General features: G+C 45.6%; 1 protein-coding gene across 1 annotated transcript; it reads right to left on the bottom strand.

The window, feature by feature from the left end:
* Window positions 1-3,272: 3,272 nt before the first annotated feature.
* LOC115088479 (CB1 cannabinoid receptor-interacting protein 1-like) lies at window positions 3,273-18,053 on the bottom strand. Its single transcript, XM_029596752.1, has 3 exons — window positions 17,875-18,053; window positions 14,973-15,117; window positions 3,273-3,485 (listed from the first exon to the last, which is right to left on the bottom strand). The coding sequence occupies exons 1-3, from the start codon at window positions 18,051-18,053 to the stop codon at window positions 3,321-3,323; spliced, it is 489 nt and encodes a 162-aa protein (XP_029452612.1). The 3' UTR covers window positions 3,273-3,320.
* Window positions 18,054-18,643: the final 590 nt, after the last annotated feature.

Genomic DNA, 18,643 nt, shown 5'->3' with positions numbered 1-18,643 from the left:
AGGGCAAGGCAGGTCAGAAGGCCCGTAGGCCACACACCGTAAGCAGGGCAAGGCAGAGAAGGCCCGTAGGCCACACACCGTACGCAGGGCAAGGCAGAGAAGGCCCGTAGGCCACACACCGTAAGCAGGGCAAGGCAGGTCAGAAGGCCCGTAGGCCACACACACACAGAAGGCTCGTAGGCCACACACCGTAAGCAGGGCAAGGCAGAGAAGGCCCGTAGGCTACACACCGTACGCAGGGCAAGGCAGAGAAGGCCCGTAGGCCACACACACACACAGAAGGCCCGTAGGCCACACACCGTAAGCAGGGCAAGGCAGGTCAGAAGGCCCGTAGGCCACACACACACAGAAGGCCTGTAGGCCACACAAGGCAAGACAAGGCAAGGAATAAGGCCCGAAGGCCGTGCAAGGCAAGGCAAGGAATAAGGCCCGAAGGCCGCGCAAGGCAAGGCAAGGAATAAGGCCCGAAGGCCGCGCAAGGCAAGTGAAGGTCCAGGGACCAAATGCACAGCAAGCAAGGAAGGCTAGAGCAGGGAGCCCAGGCGAGCTCGATGCCGAAGCCCTGAGGGAACTGTCAGGCAGGGTTATAAGGGACAGCCCAGAACATAGAGAGGAGAAGGGAGATGGACTGGGACTGTCAGGAGATCCAGCTCAAGAGGGACCCCTGGTGGTGAGGCGGTTGCACAGCAGCCATAGCCGTAACAAATACTACCAGCCCCTCAAGGCATGGGTGCCTGCATCCCTATGATTTTGTTTATATACTTGCTTTTTATTTATTTTTTTACTTTGGGAGGGCTATTTCTCCCTACCCCCTCTTCTGCAGGCAGCCCTGTCCCAAAGGTGTAGTTCTGTTGTGGATTTCCAATCTTGCGCCTGCCTCCCTGACTCTCCCATCCTGCAGCCCAGCTCGCTGCAGTTCCCTCTGCCAGAGGCTCTCACAGTTCACCTGAACTAAACTCTGTGTGTGTGTGGGGGGGGGGGGGGGGGGGGGGGGGGGGGGGAGGAGGGGGCGGCAGGGGGAGCTCTGCTCTTTTTGTTCCCAAACCAGGGTGCAAACCAATGACTCCAGCAATGTTAATAATCAGGCCGATTCAGTACGGTGCGCTGAGGCCTGATTCTAGTGAGTAACTGCTCAAGCCTAGCGCTCACAAAATACTTTGCAATTTGCCTATTTTATATACTGCACATGTGAATAGGGATTTTCATAGCTTTTTTTTTTTTTTTTTACATTTCCTAGACTCTGTAAATAAACATTATAGTTCAATGTTACCTTGGGCGTTATATTTTGTATGCACTTGGTAAGTGTCTAGGCACAATATTTGTCTAACCTTGCAATATTTCAATGCGTCGCCCTGTAATATTTCTCCCTGAGCAGCAGCCCCAGTACCCTTCTAAGGATGGGGAGAGAGGGGAAAGCGGGGAGTGGAGGCATCTCTGACTCCTGAGAAGAAAAGAGGGGGAGGCAGATATCATCATCATCATCGTCATCTGCTACATAATGCAATCCATACATTGAGACAGTTTAAGCCAATAGTGTTCAAGAGATTATGACTGCTTGTCTGATTTCAGTTTACACAGTCGACAGATAGTTACGACCCAGAAGTGCTGAATGCAAAATAAGTCTCTTCTCTTTCTAATGTACAATTACAATCAACAGAAGTTGATTGTAATTGTACATATTTTCAATTGTATATAGTTCATCTATTTTTCTCAATCTTTACTGCCTCTCCGATCCCATCCCTGTCCCCTCCCACTCCCACTCCCCCTCCCCCCCCGTTTTACTGTATTATTGTTTTATTGTTTTTATTGTTTTTTGTAATTTTCCTCCTTTAATTTCACTGTAAACTGGCATGATGTGCTTCACGAATGTCGGTAAATAAAAGTTAATAAATAAATAAATAAATAAATAAATAAATACACTTGGGCCGATTCAGTAAAATTTGCGGGAGAGCCCGGCGCTCCGAGGCAAGCGCCTGCTCTCCCGACGCGCAGCGATTCTGTATGCAAATGAGGGCCCGGACACTAGCGCGTCCCTAGCGCCTCCTTATTGACAGAAGTGGTGGCTGTCGGCGGATTTGACAGCCGATGCTTAATTTTACCGGTGTCGGTTGTCAAACCCGCTGACAGTCACGGGTTCGGAAAACGGACACCGGCAAAATTGAGCGTCCGTCTTCCAACCCGCAGGCCACTGGCAGATTTTTAATTTTTTTTTTTTTTTAGAATTTTAATTTTTTGTAATTTTTGGGGCCTCCGACTTAATATCGCTATGATATTAAGTCGGAGGGTGTACAGAAAAGCAGTTTTTTGTACTTTTCTGTACACTTTCCCCATGCTGGCTGAAATTAACTCCTGCCTTTGGGCAGGCATTAATTTCTGAAAGTAAAATGTGCGGCTTGGCTGCACATTTTATTTTCTGTATCGTGCGGGACTAATAGGCTCATCAACATGCATTTGCTATTAGTTTTTGGGGGGTTGGACACGCATTTTCCTTGCGCTATTACCCCTTACTGTATAAGGGGTAATATTAGCGCATGGAAAACGGGCGTCTAGATGGGGGCTAATGGTGCACTGAGCCTGAGTGCACCGTACTGAATCGGCCTGATTATTAACATTGCTGGAGTCATTGGTTTGCACCCTGGTTTGGAAACAGAGAATGCTTTTCCAGTATGTAAATCAAGGTCTATTTTCTGCTCGTATTTAATGCAGAAAAAGACTGTAAATACCTCTAAAGAGATTGATCTTTGCTTTCGCACTATTTTATATTAGCAGTTTTTGTGTCTTCTGCCGAGTTAAGGGATCCCACAATGTGAAATGAAACAAAAATTACCTTTTTACGAAATCCACAAGAAAGGAAGATCGGTCAAAGCATATTTTACAGCATTCACTACCGAAAGAGGGAGCACACAGAACTCTGTCTTCTGCTTGAAGAAAAACTCCCCGAAACTTCAATAATACTGCTACTTACCTAACGGTACATTTACAGTTTGTAGTTTTGCTTTCTACTGGGGGGAGGTAGACAGAATGATTTTAGCACGTTGGTAAAGCAACACAAACGTTACAACAAAAATTACCAACATCATCTTCGTGATTCTTCACTTGAATCTTAAATATTAACATAAGATATTGAAGAATGCTGGCTGAGCAGGTTTCCAAACTTATGCACTTTAGAACGCTCGACATGCATTTCGGACTCTGATGGAGCCAGGAAACAACGTGCCTTTTTCAAGGTGTGCTGGTTTTAAAAGGCTAGGGATTTGGGTTTTTTTTGTTTCTGTTTTTACTTGCAAATGATTGTCCGGCCTCGTTAGCCCTGAGAGTCCTCAATGGAACATCTCCTTGTTGATCCACATCAGACTGCGGGTCTCGTTAGGCTTGCATTCATACTCAATGCAGCTGAAACTGTTACCCCACTGGCAGTGGTCACGTTTGTGGTAGTTGTAGAACTTCACCTGCCAGACCGTTTCAAAACTGCCAATATCATTGAACTGTGAAGGGATGGGGGAGAAAGAAGCAAAAAAAAAATGTGTTAATTATACTGTACTGATAAGAACTGCATTTTGTCTTCATCTTGATCTTTGAAACACTGAAACAGCAACGACGTCATGGATAAACATTACCAAATCCATAGCTGGTAGAACAAACCCAATCATCACAAAAACATTAAAGAATCCTAAATATAACAACCAATGGTACAATGATACCATAAAATCAGCGAAATGAGAACTCAGAAGAAAAGAAAGATTCTGGCGAAAGAATAAAACCTCTCCATCACTCAATGCATACCGATCCCATTTAGCAAATTACAAAAAACTTATCCACAATGCAAAGAAAGAATTCTACTCAACCAAAATAATCAAATACCAACAGAACCCTAAAATGCTTTTCACCATAGTAAAAAACCTCATCAAATCACCCAATGAAACAAGAACACCTCCAAACATATGTAATAGCAACAACTTAACAACTCTAACATCCACAACACTTCACACATCCAATCTCCTACACCTCCTCTGGAAATAACAACAACCTGGAATGATTTTGACTTTGCTTCAACACTTGAAATCCAAAGAATAATCAGAAAAAGGAACCCAGCAAACCACCCCATTGACAGCATCCCCATACGAAACAAACTACTTGATATCTCAATTATAAAATCTTTAATGGACTTAGTAAACCTCTCCCTCACTGAAGGGTTATATCCTGAATGCCTTAAGTCTGCAATCATCAAACCACTATTAAAAAAGAGTAACCTAGATCCTGAAAACATCCAAAACTATAGACCTATATCTAACCTATCTTTCATTGCAAAAATCATAGAAAAAATCATTCACTCCCAACTATCAGATTACTTAGAAACAAATAATATACTTCACCCCACACAATTTGGTTTCAGAAAAAACTTAAGTACGGAAACATTACTCCTCTCTTTTAATGACACAGTTCTTCGAGAATTCGACAAAGGACAAAGTTATATTTTAATACTCCTGGATTTGTCAGCCGCCTTTGACACAGTCAACCATGCCATTTTACTTCACAGACTTTCTGAAATAGGAATATCAGGCACTATTCTAAAATGGTTCACCTCATATTTATCCCAAAGAAGTTTTCAAGTATTATTTAACAACAGCCTATCAAATAAAGTGAACCTAAATACAGGAGTCCCACAAGGATCTGCACTGTCAGCAACACTTTTTAACATCTATCTCCTACCAATTTGTCACACACTGATCAGTCTAGGTTTGACCCATTTCCTCTATGTTGACGACTTCCAAATATTAGTCCCAATCCAAAATATGCTAGAAGAAACCTAAAAGAAAGTAACCTCTTATCTCTCAAAAATCAAGCAATGTCTCTCCAACCTAAAACTAATAATCAACATTGATAAAACTGAATTAATCATTCTCGACAAAAAAATCAACTCACCCAATCACTCAAAATAGAAAACCCAAAAACAATAATCTCTCCTGTTGACCATGCCAGAAACCTCAGAATTACAATTGACAATGAATTATCCTACAAAACAAATAAAATCAAAGAAGGTTACCACAAATTATTGACACTCAGACATCTCAAACCCTTCCTCACTCAAAATGACTTTAGAATAGTTCTGCAACTACTACTCTTTGCAAACCTGGACTACTGCAACGCCCTACTCCTCGGCCTCCCTTTTACCACCATATGTCCACTACAAATTCTTCAGAACGCAGCCGCCAGGATTCTATCAGGAACCAAGAAACAAGATCACATTACACCTACTCTCATATCCCAATTAAATACAGAATAGAATTCAAAGTTTTATCAATCCTCCATAAATTAATCACAGGACAACAAAACCATTGGCTAACTGAACACATTGAACTACATGCTCCAAAAAGGAATCTTCACTCAATGAATAAAGACCTCAAAATTCCTACGCAAAACTCACGCACCTAATATCAACCCGAGAGAGAGCTATATCCATCGCCAGCCCATCTCTATGGAACGCCTTACCCCTAAATCTAAGAACCCAAGTTGACACCAAATCTTTAAAAAAAGAATTAAAAACCTGGCTTTTTACCAGAGCTTTTTCAGGAGATCTTAACTATCAACACCAACAAACTCCCAACCAGACAACTCCAAAGAAAACAAATACATCATCCTATCAACTTACGACAGACTAATCAAACCACGACCTCTATAACAGACATCTAAAAACTTTTCCTTATATAATCTAACCCTCTTTTACCCCATTGCTACCCAACTTTATCTTTAAATTGTATTTGTTAAAATTCTAATGTCACTCTCCTAATGTAAACCGTTATGATGGCATAACCGAATATACGGTATACAAAACATGTTAAAATAAATACATAAAATAAATCTTGAAATTTTAACGAAATGGGAAATGCTCAGATTCTGGAGAAATAATGTAATGGCAATAAACCCAAACAAGCTGTTTCTGATTAGTTACAACAGAGCAGGGATCCTCTGCTCAAAAATACCCACTGGTACCGAGAGTGCGTTCATCTTGCTATTACTGCTCAAATACCTAATTAAAGAGTGGCCTCAATTTTACACCTGATAATCTTTGCTAAATAGTCGTGCCTTACAGAATTTTTTATTTTTTTTTTATCACCAACAAGATTTAAGGTCTCTTCACAGTGCAAAGCTATAGTGTGCATTTCAATGAGAGCAGCCCCTATCATCCATACTGTAAAAGGAGCCTATTTACGGAAGTCTCCAAAGGACAAGCAAGCTCTGTGTGATGCATGGCTCTTACTAGATGGCAGCAGCAATACCATCAGCCACTGGATATGTTTTTCAATTATATAAAAGATGGGAGGGGGGCTGGTCCTTGACTCAGATTGCAGTGGTGAGGTGCCAGAGCTCAAGATTTGAATCTCTTTTCCAGTTGTGGCCAGCAGAGGCTGGGCACACTGCTAAAAGTGACACAATCGATTCTGGGGAAAGAGGAGACTCGCAGTGACCCCCACTGGCCAAAGGAACAGTATTGAAGGAGAATTACCCTCTGCACATGGATCGCCCAGACATGCTGTCTGGGTTAGAGGGTGTTTTAAATGAGAAAATGGGGAGAAGGATGAAAAATATTTACAAAACTAAAAGTTCAATACTGCCTGCAGGATCCTCCTTAAGGTCAATTTTTTATTTAATGTGTTGATTGCAAAAACCAGGTTAAGATAAGCCTCTTGTTTTCAAGTGGATCACAGAGACACAAGGAGATAAAAGGACTCGCTTCAGGCCATACAGAGACTTGTTGGCAGTGAGGAATCTTGCGCTCATATCCTGGGACTTCCCCTAAAATATTTATTTAGTTAAACATTGAATAGAACACTTAGATCAGGTTCAAAGTGATTAACAAAGATACAAACATAAAATCATACCCCTAAACAAAGTACACACTGACAATCCAAATCTGAGCCTTAGTAGATGTTCTTACACTTAGGGGTAGATTTTAAAAGGCCTGCACACGCGTCCATGTGAGTGCGGTTCCCGGCACGTGCACATGGGTGCGACTATTTTATAACATGCGCACATCGGTGTGTGCATGCCATAAAATGTGACTCCCGCGTGCACGTGCATGCCGGATTTTAATGTCTGGGCACGCATGTGCAGGCAGGTGGCCTCCTCCGCGCGTCGGGGGGATATTAAAAGAATCGTGTGGCGACGCAATCGGGCCTTCGCCCAGTTCCCTCCCAGTCCGTTCCAATAAAGGAGAGGACTGGGAGGGAGCTTCTGTAACCCTAACCCTATCCTTCCTCCCTCTTCCCCTCTCTTTCCCAACTCCTAAACCTACCCTAGCTATCCCAATTTTTTTGTTTTTATACTTACTGCTCCTCCGGAGCAGAAGTAAACTCTATGAGCCAGCCAGTTGCTGGCGCGCGCTTCCCCGTGACAGTCTAATAATGCTGTCCGGGCCCGCCCCCCTGCCCCTCACCTCCCCGCCCAGACCCCCCCCCCCCAGCCCCCCCCTTTCTTCAGGCCCGGCACTTCTGTGCATATCCGGACTTACGTGCGCGGCTGGGCCCTTTCTAAAATGCACTCAGCGCGCGCAGGGTCCAGCCACACACAAAACCCCCAGTATTTGCACGCGCGGGCCTTTTAAAATCGACTTGTTAATGTTTCCCATCTGTTCAGCCCTGAAAAAAAATCAGGGTCTACAGAACTTAATCAAAATAGATAGATATGTTTTCAGGGGCTTCTTAAAACAAAATAATGTATTCCTTTTTCTGTCAAGGCAGCAATGTTGGGTCCATGAGACACAGTTCTTGATGGGTCCCTTTTTTATACTCTGTGAAGCCTACTGGGATAACCACAAAAACTTCCTTTCTCAAAACTCTGAATCTACAAATAAAACCCAACTGAACCAAAGACCAACAAACAGCGTCATTCATCAAAGTGCGCTATGCTGTTATACCATTTATTTTTTATTTATTTAAGTTTTTCTATACCGGCATTCGCGATAAAAATCGCATCATGTCGGTTTACAATTAACAAGTAGATAGGGAACAAAAGGCAATAAATAACATTGATCTAAGTAATAATAATAATAAAATAATAGTAATAGTAGTAAAAAAACGTTAAACAAGAGAAGGCTAAGGAATGCAGTTACAATAAAACAAGGGAGTAATATAACTTGGATCAGAGAAAAGAAGCAGGGGTTTAAATATATAACATATATGCCAGTCAATGTGCTTATAGCGTTGAAGAATTGCCCTTATGAGGTAGGGATATTAATTACTATGATTAAGGCAAAGTCAGAGCGAATAGGTAATAATGGAATAGGTTTAGTTTAGTTCAGGAAAGGCTTTCGTGAATAGCCACGTTTTAAGTCTTTTCCTAAATGTAGGAAGGCAGGGTTCCTGTCGCAAATCTGGTGGGATGGAGTTCCACAATGTTGGTCCTGCAGTGGAGAAAGCCCTGTCTCTGGCGGTTATGTGCCTCATGGATTTGGAGGGTGGTACTTGTAGGGTTTCTCTATAGGACTCTCTAATTGGTCTTTTGGACGTGAATTTTTTGAGAGGAATTTGAAGGGTGAGCTGAGAGTGTTGATGTATAGCTTTGTAAATAATGGTTATGGACTTATATATGATTCTGTAATGAATTGGCAGCCAGTGCAGATCTTTGAGGATTGGTGATATGTGGTCTCTTCTCCGTGTGTTAGTTAATATTCTAGCAGCCGTGTTTTGGACCATCTGAAGGGGTTTGGTGTGAGATGATGGAAGACCTAATAGCAAAGAGTTGCAGTAATCTAGTTTCGAAAAAATTATTGATTGTAGAATAGTTCTGTAGTCATGAAAATGGAAGAGTGGTCTTATTCTTTTTAAGACTTGGATTTTATAGAAGCAGTCCTTAGTAGTTTGATTTATGAATGCTTTTAGGTTTAACCTGTTATCCATGATAGCTCCCAAGTTTCTTACTTGTGGAGTTTGTAAATTGGGTGGAGGGTTTGTGTCGGTGTTACTGTTTTCAGATGAAATTAGGAGGAGTTCGCTTTTTGAAGAGTTTAGTATTAGATTAAGGTTTGAGAGGAGTCCATCAATTTTTTGAAGACAGGTTTCCCAGAATTCTAGAGTTTTGGTGTATGATTCCTTGACGGGGATGACTATCTGGACGTCATCTGCATACAGAAAGTGTTTAAGGTTTAAGTTGGTTAGCAGTTGGCAAAGAGGGAGCAGGTAGATATTGAAGAGATAGATAATAAAAAAGAGGTAGATAATACATGCATTATCGCATCTCGTGATGCGAATGCAAATTTTTAGTTTTTAGACAAAGGGGAGGAGTATAATGAAATGAGGGGCATTAAGGCTGTGTGCAATAGCATAACACGCATCATCAATGCCGGAAATTACTACACCTTTTTTCCTGGTGTTAAGCTGTGTAATATGCCCAAAATGGAATTCAGTTGAGAGACAGAGAGCACCTCTGGGGTGGCATACGCATAATTGTCATTTATTTATACCACTATAAGTGGGTCACCTAGCAACTCGAGATGAGCTTTTTGTGGTGGACTATGGTTTTGGAGCCAGTTTTACATGCACAGTCAGATGTACCAACAGCACAGTTCACATCAGCGAAGATTGGATGTGATTTGGAATGAGGAAAGATACACAAAGATGAGATTTCTACAATGTTCTCTCGCCCTAGCTTGATGCACTCTCTACCTGGGCACTATCAAGCTATAGTGGTATAAATAGTTGACTACTATGAGAGCCTTATAAAGAATATCTCTCTCTCTCATTGTGAAGCTACTATCCCATTAGCATAGAGGCCCTATTGTAAATACACTCAACCACATTTGCAGTGCTATTTTTAAACATCTGATTCACTAGAGTTTTTCTCCCATTCTGTGTCTATGGGAAACAAAAACTTTGTGACTCAAGCCCCAAATGACGCTTTATTTGCCCAATCCAAATTGTGGTGGAGAATTGACTGAGGGTAGCAGGGTAATATAGAATTGGCAAAGTTGTGTGATGTAGTGCTAGAAGGGTGGTACGTGTGGTGTGGATTTTTCAGTGTTGTGCTGGATAACAAGGTGGTATAAGGCTAGTGTTATGAACTCTGCCCACGGGTTTCCCTGCAAGCAGGCTCCGCTGACTCACCTACATGCTGTTCCTGTTTCTTCGCCGATGCGGCAGGATGCCGCCGTCGGCCTGCCCACGTGGCCCGGAGGCCGCTCGCGTCTCTCCTCTTCACTGCGGCCAGAGCCGCGGACTTTCCAGCTTTCTTCGGGGCCTGGGACCGCCCCCATCACTGCTTCCATCTTCGCGGCGCTAAGGCCACATCCCCGGGTTGGCCCGGTGGCTGGAGCTGCCCCCGGGGCTCCCCGCAGCGGCTGGAGCCGCTGCCGACATCAGGGCCTGCTCCTCAGGCCCTGCCCTGCTTCTTAGACGTCTGCCGCGATGATGACGGTGCAGGCCGCTGTCCGCGGTCCTGCACAGCTTCCTGCTCTCTCCAAGGCGCAGGGCCGCGTCTTCTTTCAACATTTAAAGGGCCAGACACAGGAAGTGTCCTGGCCCCACCTCTGTGACTGTTTCCTGCTTCAGCCCTATAAAGGGCTGCTCCGTCAGTTGTTCTGGGCCTTGCATCGTGGTGACTTCGCTCTGGAGGCTCCTGCCTGCCAGAGCCTGTGGAAGGTCTTCTGCTCTTCGTGGAGCTCCTCGTCTTGTCCGTTGTATCATGTCAAGTCTTCGTGCCTGAGGTCCTCGTCCAGGTGTCCTGATCTTCATGTCCTGGTGTCTCTCCTGATCCTCTGTTCCTGATGTTCCAAGTTCCAGGATGTCCTGTTCCTGTGTTTTGTCTTCGCTCTCGAACCTTCTGGTACCAGTAGGCCGGGGGTCCCTTGGATGATACGTGCCTGAGGGGACTAGCCTGCTGGTGGACGTCTGTCCTGTGCTCCTGAGCCGTCATGCCCCGCCAGCCATTGTTGAGCTCTGGGCGACTTATGGCTCCGTCGTCGTGGCTCCGCCGTGACTGGACTCTTTCCTGCATCTGTCCCGTTCCTCTCGTGGTCCGTGACCAGCCTCTTGGGACTGTGTAGGGCGCGTAGCGGACAGGGAGGTCTGCGACCAGCCCATTGGGTGCGCCCGTGAAGGTGGGCTGAGTAGGGCGCCCTGAGAGACAATGCAAATGTCTTCCCAGCCATAGTCAAGTTCCAAGCGTCTCATCTTGGATGCCATCTGCATCGATCCCAAGTGTCTCATCTGTGATGCCGTCTGCATCGATCCCAAGTGTCTCGTCTGCGATACCGTCTGCATTGATTCCAAGTGTCTCGTCGTCAGTGATGCTGTGCACCTACTCAAGTTCCTGTGCTCTTGAGGCTTCTGTCCTATCTTCGTCTGTGGTGCCGTTACAGCGACCCCAAGTCTTCGATGTCTTCATGTCAAGGCCCGTCTGCCCTCAACTTCAGGCCAGGCCTGCTGCTCCATGCTGCTCGCAGCAGGTCCGAAAGGGCTCGGAATGGTCGGAGGATCATTCAACTTCCAACATCCTTGGATGTTGGCCTTGGGAGCTTGCCAGATAGACCGTCAGCCATGTGGAGCCACTGTCAACCCTTGGCTCAGCCCGGAAGGTCTGGGTTGGGCTGAGGCCCATGGGCACACTAAAACACCTCCGATACACAACAGAATGCAAGGCCTTGCAAGGCCGTTCTCAACAGCTAGCAGTGTGACAAAACTAATCTGTTCACACAAATTTGAACCAAGATTTTGATTTCCAGATCCACCATCTACACTGTAACTCTAGGAAAGATATTTATCCTCTGAATGTCCAAATGTATATGGGATTGCATGGATAAAGTCGAATCTAATTGTACACTGAGGTAGCAAACATTATGCATTATGGGAGATGGCAATAGGCTTTGAATCAAAATTAACAGAAACTGGAATAAGGTAAGGAATTGAATAACCTAATACTAAGATTTTGGTCTTATTAATGAAGCCTCCCCCCCCCCCCCACACACACACATACAAGAGACAGATGTTTGAGCACGCTATCACTTAAGTGAATTGTAGGAGAAAGAAAAAAGGGGAGGACAATGCAGCTGTGTAACATGAGCCTCCAGCCCAGGAAAAACAGAATTAAATTGAAAAGGTCATCAGACCCCTTAGTGTGAAGGTACTTAAATGATCATTGAATTGATTAGTCAGATACTCAGGTAGGGGATTTGCATGTCACAGCCCCCTTGACTTCTGCTGGAAAATTTTCTAGGAAATATCACTAAAAAAATCAGAGGATTCAAACTCCTAAATTACAGAACTATGACTGGGAAAGGGATTTATGAGAGAAATGTATGGGAAAACAGTCCCAGGAAGCAAACAGATTTTTATCCTGACCAACAAGGGTATTCAGACACGTGGGTACAGAGATCCCAGACAACAGGGGGATTAGTCAGCAGGATGGAGCATGCACATGTTCTCTCTCCATGGTCCTGCTTGGGTCTTGATCTTTTGGCTGAGAGATAGTGACCCATACAGGGTCAGACAACAAATAAAACAAAAGTCAGACTGGGTAACAGTACATGATTAGCCATGAGTTTAGTGGAGCTAAAATCACTGAAAGCTGAGACTGCAGAGGGCCAGAACCATTGATCACTAAAATAGCCATGAGCCTAGTGGAGCTGTAAACCCAAGCCAGGGAAAACATTCCTACCAAGGGAGGAGAACTGAAGGAAAGTAGCAGGCCTGGAGGTAAATTGGTCCCTGCTTTGAGTGAGGGGACCCCAGTGGCAGATCTGGAGATCAAGCGGTCCCCCCTTGAGCAAGAGGACCCCAGTGGTAGTCCGGGAGATGGAGTCAGGTGCCCCAGGAAGGCATGGACCCCAGTGGAAGATCCAGAGGTAGAGTGGTCCCTTTTGAGCAAGAGGACCCCAGCAGCAGTCCAGGAGGCAGAGTTGGGTCCCCCAGGAGGGTGTGGACCCCAGTGGTAGTCCAAGAGGCAGAGTCAGATCCACCAGGAGGGCGGGGACCCCAGCAACAGACCAGGAGGCAGAGTCAGGTCTCTCAGCAGAGTGGAAGAGAACAGTTTAGGTACATTGGCCTCCCCCACCAGCCCAGTTGCATCTTTTTACAATGGTGAGACTTGGGATAAAGGAGGGAGGATAATAATAATACTTGAGTAAGCAGGAATGCAAGAGGTCCCTTCTATTCTATAGAGTGGTATACTATGGGAGCCAACAACCCCAAATTGCCAAATATTAAATGTTCTTGCTACCTTGTAGAAATATATATAGTTGTGTAGACTGATACTACTAACCATGAGTAGATAAGCGTGCTGTTTGACATCCTATTAGCAATGTACATAATTATATAGAAATGTATATACTTGTATAGTGTAATAAATCTGTATATATTTGTATACATACTGCCAGACTTGTTCACAGTCCCATTTGTTTTCCTGGGGTGAAGGGAGGTAAATCCCACCCAGTAACACCTTCTTCCCCAGGTGAAGGCACCAGGCACCAAGAATGTGAGGACCGATGGAGTCTGCCCAAGGGAGGCTTCCACCAGGTCAGTCCCAGACCCAGGAATTCCCCGTGAGATAAGCAGTCAAGGGGGCATTACATTAAGAGTCAATGATAACCTGTTATAGGTGAGCCAAGCTCTGATGGAAGAAAGACATAACGAAATGAACTGAGATGTTGTTGTCCATGAGGCTGAGATCGGGGGAAAAACTGGATATCGTCCACATAGATATGATACGATAACACTAGGAGAGCTAGGAGATGGTAAAGGGATGCTATGTAGATGTCAAACAGAGCAGCCGAGAGGGCTGAGCCTTGGGGGGACACCTATTGTGATGGGAAGTCAGGAGGTAATATTATCACCTATTTGCTGTGTTCTATTGACAAATAGGATCTGAACCACAATATTATGGTTCCTGATATACTGGTTTCAGTAATACAGTTAAGAAGTATGTCGTGTGATTTAATGTATCAAAAGCTGTACTAATGTCAAGGAAGATCATAATGTAGGAAGCGCCAGAGTCAAAGCCCTTGGAGATCGCTCCCGGGACCCCCACTGGACCACCAGGTACCTGTAAAAGGTTTTGGGGGGGTGGGGGAAGCTAAGGGATTAGTTTTAAAAGGTCGGGTGGGTTTTTTGTTTATCGGCTCGGGTGCAGCGATAAAAAAACCCCGATCGGGCTGGACGAAAAAAAAATCACGATGTGAATCGGAACCGGAATCAGAACCGATTCCGGTTCCGATTCACATCTCTAGTGGATATCATGAAAATCAGGCCTATTTGTGGCTCTCAAGGACTGGAGTTGGCCACTCCTGCTTTACTGCATTGGCCCACAGTGCACAGAATCCATGCTGGATTTAGGGACAAGCTACATTTTAGGGCATCATGTTATGAGGGGCCTACAAAAGAAAAAAAATGGCTAAATTTCAAGTTTGATCATGTTTTGGTAATGCTAAGTGGTCTTTTAAATTTGACATATCTTAGGGCTTCAGCAAATCTTAATCCATCTTGCAAAGACTGAACTAGTGCAGTCACAGTAACCTAAGCCAAGATAAACCAACATACCTGAAAATGCAGACATGAAGCATTACCTCATAAGAACATAAGAAATTACCATGCTGGGTCAGACCAAGGGTCCATCAAGCCCAGCATCCTGTTTCCAACAGAGGCCAAACCAGGCCACAAGAACCTGGCAATTACCCAAACACTAAGAAGATCCCATGCTACTGATGCAATTAATAGCGGTGACTATTCCCTAAGTAAACTTGATTAATAGTCATTAATGGACTTCTCCTCCAAGAACTTATCCAAACCTTTTTTGAACCCAGCTACACTAACTGCACTAACCACCTTCTCTGGCTTTGTCATTAGAATGGTTTCTGATCATTGATATGTGAAAAAAAAAATGCATTGAAATCTGCCTCTTCCTCGTCTTCTCACTTTCACTGTATGATGCTAATTTTATTTTGATGCATTTTAAGTTCCTCTTGCCGTGCCCAGAGGAGTCAGTACCTGAATGATGACTTGCAGGGGCTGTCTCTCCCCACTTTTGGTGTGGGTCACTCCTTCTGTATCGTACATCGCAGTATAACAAGCCATTTGCGGGTCTCTGGTTTTCTCTTCCAAGGGGATGATTATTCCTCCGATATTCATGGTCCTGAAATACATGGCCTTGAAGAGCTCACCAGTCTACACATCCCCCATCAAAGAAAAGACAATGCTGATCTGAATACACAGGAAGACACTGGCTATGCACATGTTTTTCTTTCCAGTCTGAGGACACTGATCTGTTAAAGGTTATTTGCTTACATTCAGGCCGATACAGTAAGGACGCGTAAGAAAGAGTGCAGCAGTGCCAGGCGCACCCTCGTTTGTCGCGCGCACAGTTTGGATCACATACCGCTCGATACAGTATTCAAATGACGCACAAATGCAAGCCGGGTTCAAAGCGTGTCCATGAAGCGGTAGGCGTGCGCAATCCATTTTACTGTATAGAGCGCTATACAGCGCCTATTCAGTATCCTGGGTGCGCTGGTACCTGTCATTTCAAATGTCATTCCACCAGGAAAGTGGATGGTTCTCCTACAGACCCCGCTGCCTTGAGCACCCGGCGCCAGCAAGCCCCAGAAGCTGGCGATCGGCGGCAGGGAGCACAACAAAGCCCCTGTGCGCACAGCTTCGATTTTCCGCCTCCTTCGGACGGGCAAGAGAGAGACGAAATTTCACGGGCAAACTTTCCCCCAGCCCCCGCTCACCTGCCCTGACCGCAGCCACGCAAGCCCCCAGCAGCAGCAGCAGCAGAAGGGCGTCCATGGGTGCCGGTCTCCCATGCGGGTGCGCTGACAGCTCCGGAGCAGCCCCAGTCCTCTCTCCCCTCCTCCCGAGGTGCGCACCGCGGCTCCCCTGCCTCTCGGGGGCAGCCGGCGGCGAGAGCGGCTTCAGCAGCCCCAGGGCGGATCGGGCGCTCCCTATGCGAGGCGGCTTCCAGCAGCCCCCGCCGGCGAAGGTGCATGAACGCACGCCTGTACGCCCAATTTGGGCGCTCAAGGCAGCAGGCGCATGAATGTGCACCGAGACCTCGGACGTCCAGCCGGGCGCTCAGGTCACGGCATGTGTTCATGCGTCTGTACACCCAAATTGGGCGTACAGGCGTGCGTTCATGCACCTTCGCCGGCGGGGGCTGCTGGAAGCCGCCTCGCATAGGGAGCGCCCGATCCGGCCTGGTCTGCTGAAGCCGCTCTCGCCGCCGGCTGCTCCCGAGAGGCAGGGGAGCCGCGGTGCGCACCTCGGGAGGAGGGGAGAGAGGACTGGGGCTGCTCCGGAGCTGTCAGCGCGCCCGCACTGGAGACTGGCACCCATGGATGCCCTTCTGCTGCTGCTGCTGCTGGGGGCTTGCGTGGACGCGGCCAGGGCAGGTGAGCGGGGGCTGGGGGAAAGTTTGCCCGTGAAATTTCGGCTCTCTCTTGCCCGTCCGAAGGAGGCGGAAAATCGAAGCTGTGCGCACAGGTGCTTTGTTGCGCTTCCTGCCGCCGATCGCCAGCTGCTGGGGCTTGCTGGCGCCGGCGCTCAAGGCAGCGGGGACTGATTTTCTCCCTGCGCCTTGCTTTATTTTTTGTAATAATTTTTCCCCCTTGTGCGAGAAGCATTTTTTTCTGTGGATAGGGTTGGTTTGGGACTGGGCGGCTAAGTTCACCACACTAACGCCAGGGTCAGGGTAGGCAGTAAATTTGCAGGTTAAAGACGCGGCAAAATAGCTGGTTAAAAGGGCAATAATCTGGGTGCGCGTTACTGTATCGGAGGGAATAGCTAATCCGATCGTTTACATATCATACACATGCCGCGGGCGGAAAGTGATACGCGTCGATCTCAAGAAGCAGTAAGGGCGCGTAAAACCGGATACTGAATCGCGGGTTAGACATACACGTCCAAATTGTGCGTACAATTTGGACGCGTAAGCGGGTTAGAAATAGGGTAACCGCGGCCGCGCTTTACTGTATCGGCCTGATTGAAAACTAGAGGGATAAGAAAATATTTCTATTACATCTACTGCAGGCCATTTACCAATGACTATCTAATGACATATGGCTAAGGTACATTTATGCTGAAGCATTGTGACTAGAGCAGTATCATAATTTAGATATAGAAATTAACATGTTTGGTTTATTTATGGAGATAGATACATCTGGGATTCAATTATCTTAACAGGCATTTCAGTTCTGCAGTCCCACTGTGTCCTCTATGCATTGCTCTCTACTGCCAAAGAACAGTTGTTTCTCTCTTCCTTTGCTTTAGATTTTATTTATTTTATTAAAACACTTGTAAATTGCTTTTCCAGTTTTAAAGGGACCGCCCAAATCAGTGAACAATAATAGAATTAAAAAAAAAAAAGCAATACATCCAACAAACAGAAACAAACATGACACCTTGTTAAGGCTAGGAACTACCACGCCAGGAGAGACAATGATACCCTTCCCATCATGTCTGCAGATCCTCAAATCTGTGAGCAAAAAAAAAAAAATCTGTCAAGATTGTCATTAAATTCACTCCGACCTAGAGGGCCAGATGCTAGGGAAGTCAATAGAAAGAGCTGGCCCTAAGAAGCCTGGTCTTTCTTCACTGCAGATTATAGCTTAGTCCTAAGGGAGAAAAGCAAGTGATTTGTAGGAAGCTGCTGGGATGTATGGACCCAGGGAGAACAAGGAAATGTAGAGCGTTTTTTCCATTCAAGAAATAGATCAGTCAACCAAAATGAAACAAAGAAAAAAGGGAAAGCAGAACATCTGTCAGCCAGGAAAAACAATATTTAAACAAGATGCCTAAAAAAAAAATAACAGAAACGAAGCCCAGAAAGGAAAAGCTAAGAAAACATTACTCTTATCAGTTCGGAAGATGCAAAGCTTTCTTTTGTACTTACGTGGCTTGCACTGCTCCAGGTTTCAAAACAACCTCAATTTTATATTTAGCTCCCGTGAGCAATTTGATCGTTCTGTTCTGCCCAAATCTTTGGCCATCTACCTTGAAATAAACAGGTCCGTCGTTGGGCTGGATTTTTAACGAAACTGCTATTTTCACCAGGCTTGGAATCTCTCCCATCCTTTCCCGGGGGGGGCAGGGGGGGGGGATGGCGAGAGAATCAGATCTGAGCCGGATCCGAGAGGCAGCGGCCGAGCGGGTCTAGGAGTGACGTCCCTCCCCCCACTCCCCGCGTAGAGAGCCCGCGCTGCACGGAGTCCAAGCTGCAGTCGGAGGCGTTTCCGACCGGTTTTCCTTGCTGCTAATCCTGGGCTGACTGTAGCAATATAATCTGGCAGAGGGAGAGGGAAAGCTCTGATCCTTGCAGACTTAGCAGAAGAGCACAGGAACAGGGACTGAAAAAGATGAAAGAGACGCATACATAAGGGAGAAACTGATTCAAGGGGAATGAGAAGGCAAGATCAGTGGACTGCAAAAGCTGAGGAACTGTTTTAACAGATCTCTTTTAGTGTAAAGCAGCTTTGTTTCCAATTATATTCCCTTCCTGTGATGAGGATGAGGATTCTAACTATATAAGTGATCTTGACTTTGGAACAATATTTGCCAACCATTCAGGGCTGGATTAAGACATGCTGAGGCCCTGAACTATGTCCAGTCTAGGATGCTTGGTAGCATTACCAAAACATGTAAAACTTGAAATTTAGTGAAAC

This window comes from Rhinatrema bivittatum, chromosome 3 (assembly GCF_901001135.1).
Source record: "Rhinatrema bivittatum chromosome 3, aRhiBiv1.1, whole genome shotgun sequence".
Lineage (NCBI taxonomy): Eukaryota > Metazoa > Chordata > Amphibia > Gymnophiona > Rhinatrematidae > Rhinatrema > Rhinatrema bivittatum.
Note: the sequence above shows the minus strand (reverse complement) of the source record. Positions and strands in the feature narration are given on the sequence as shown.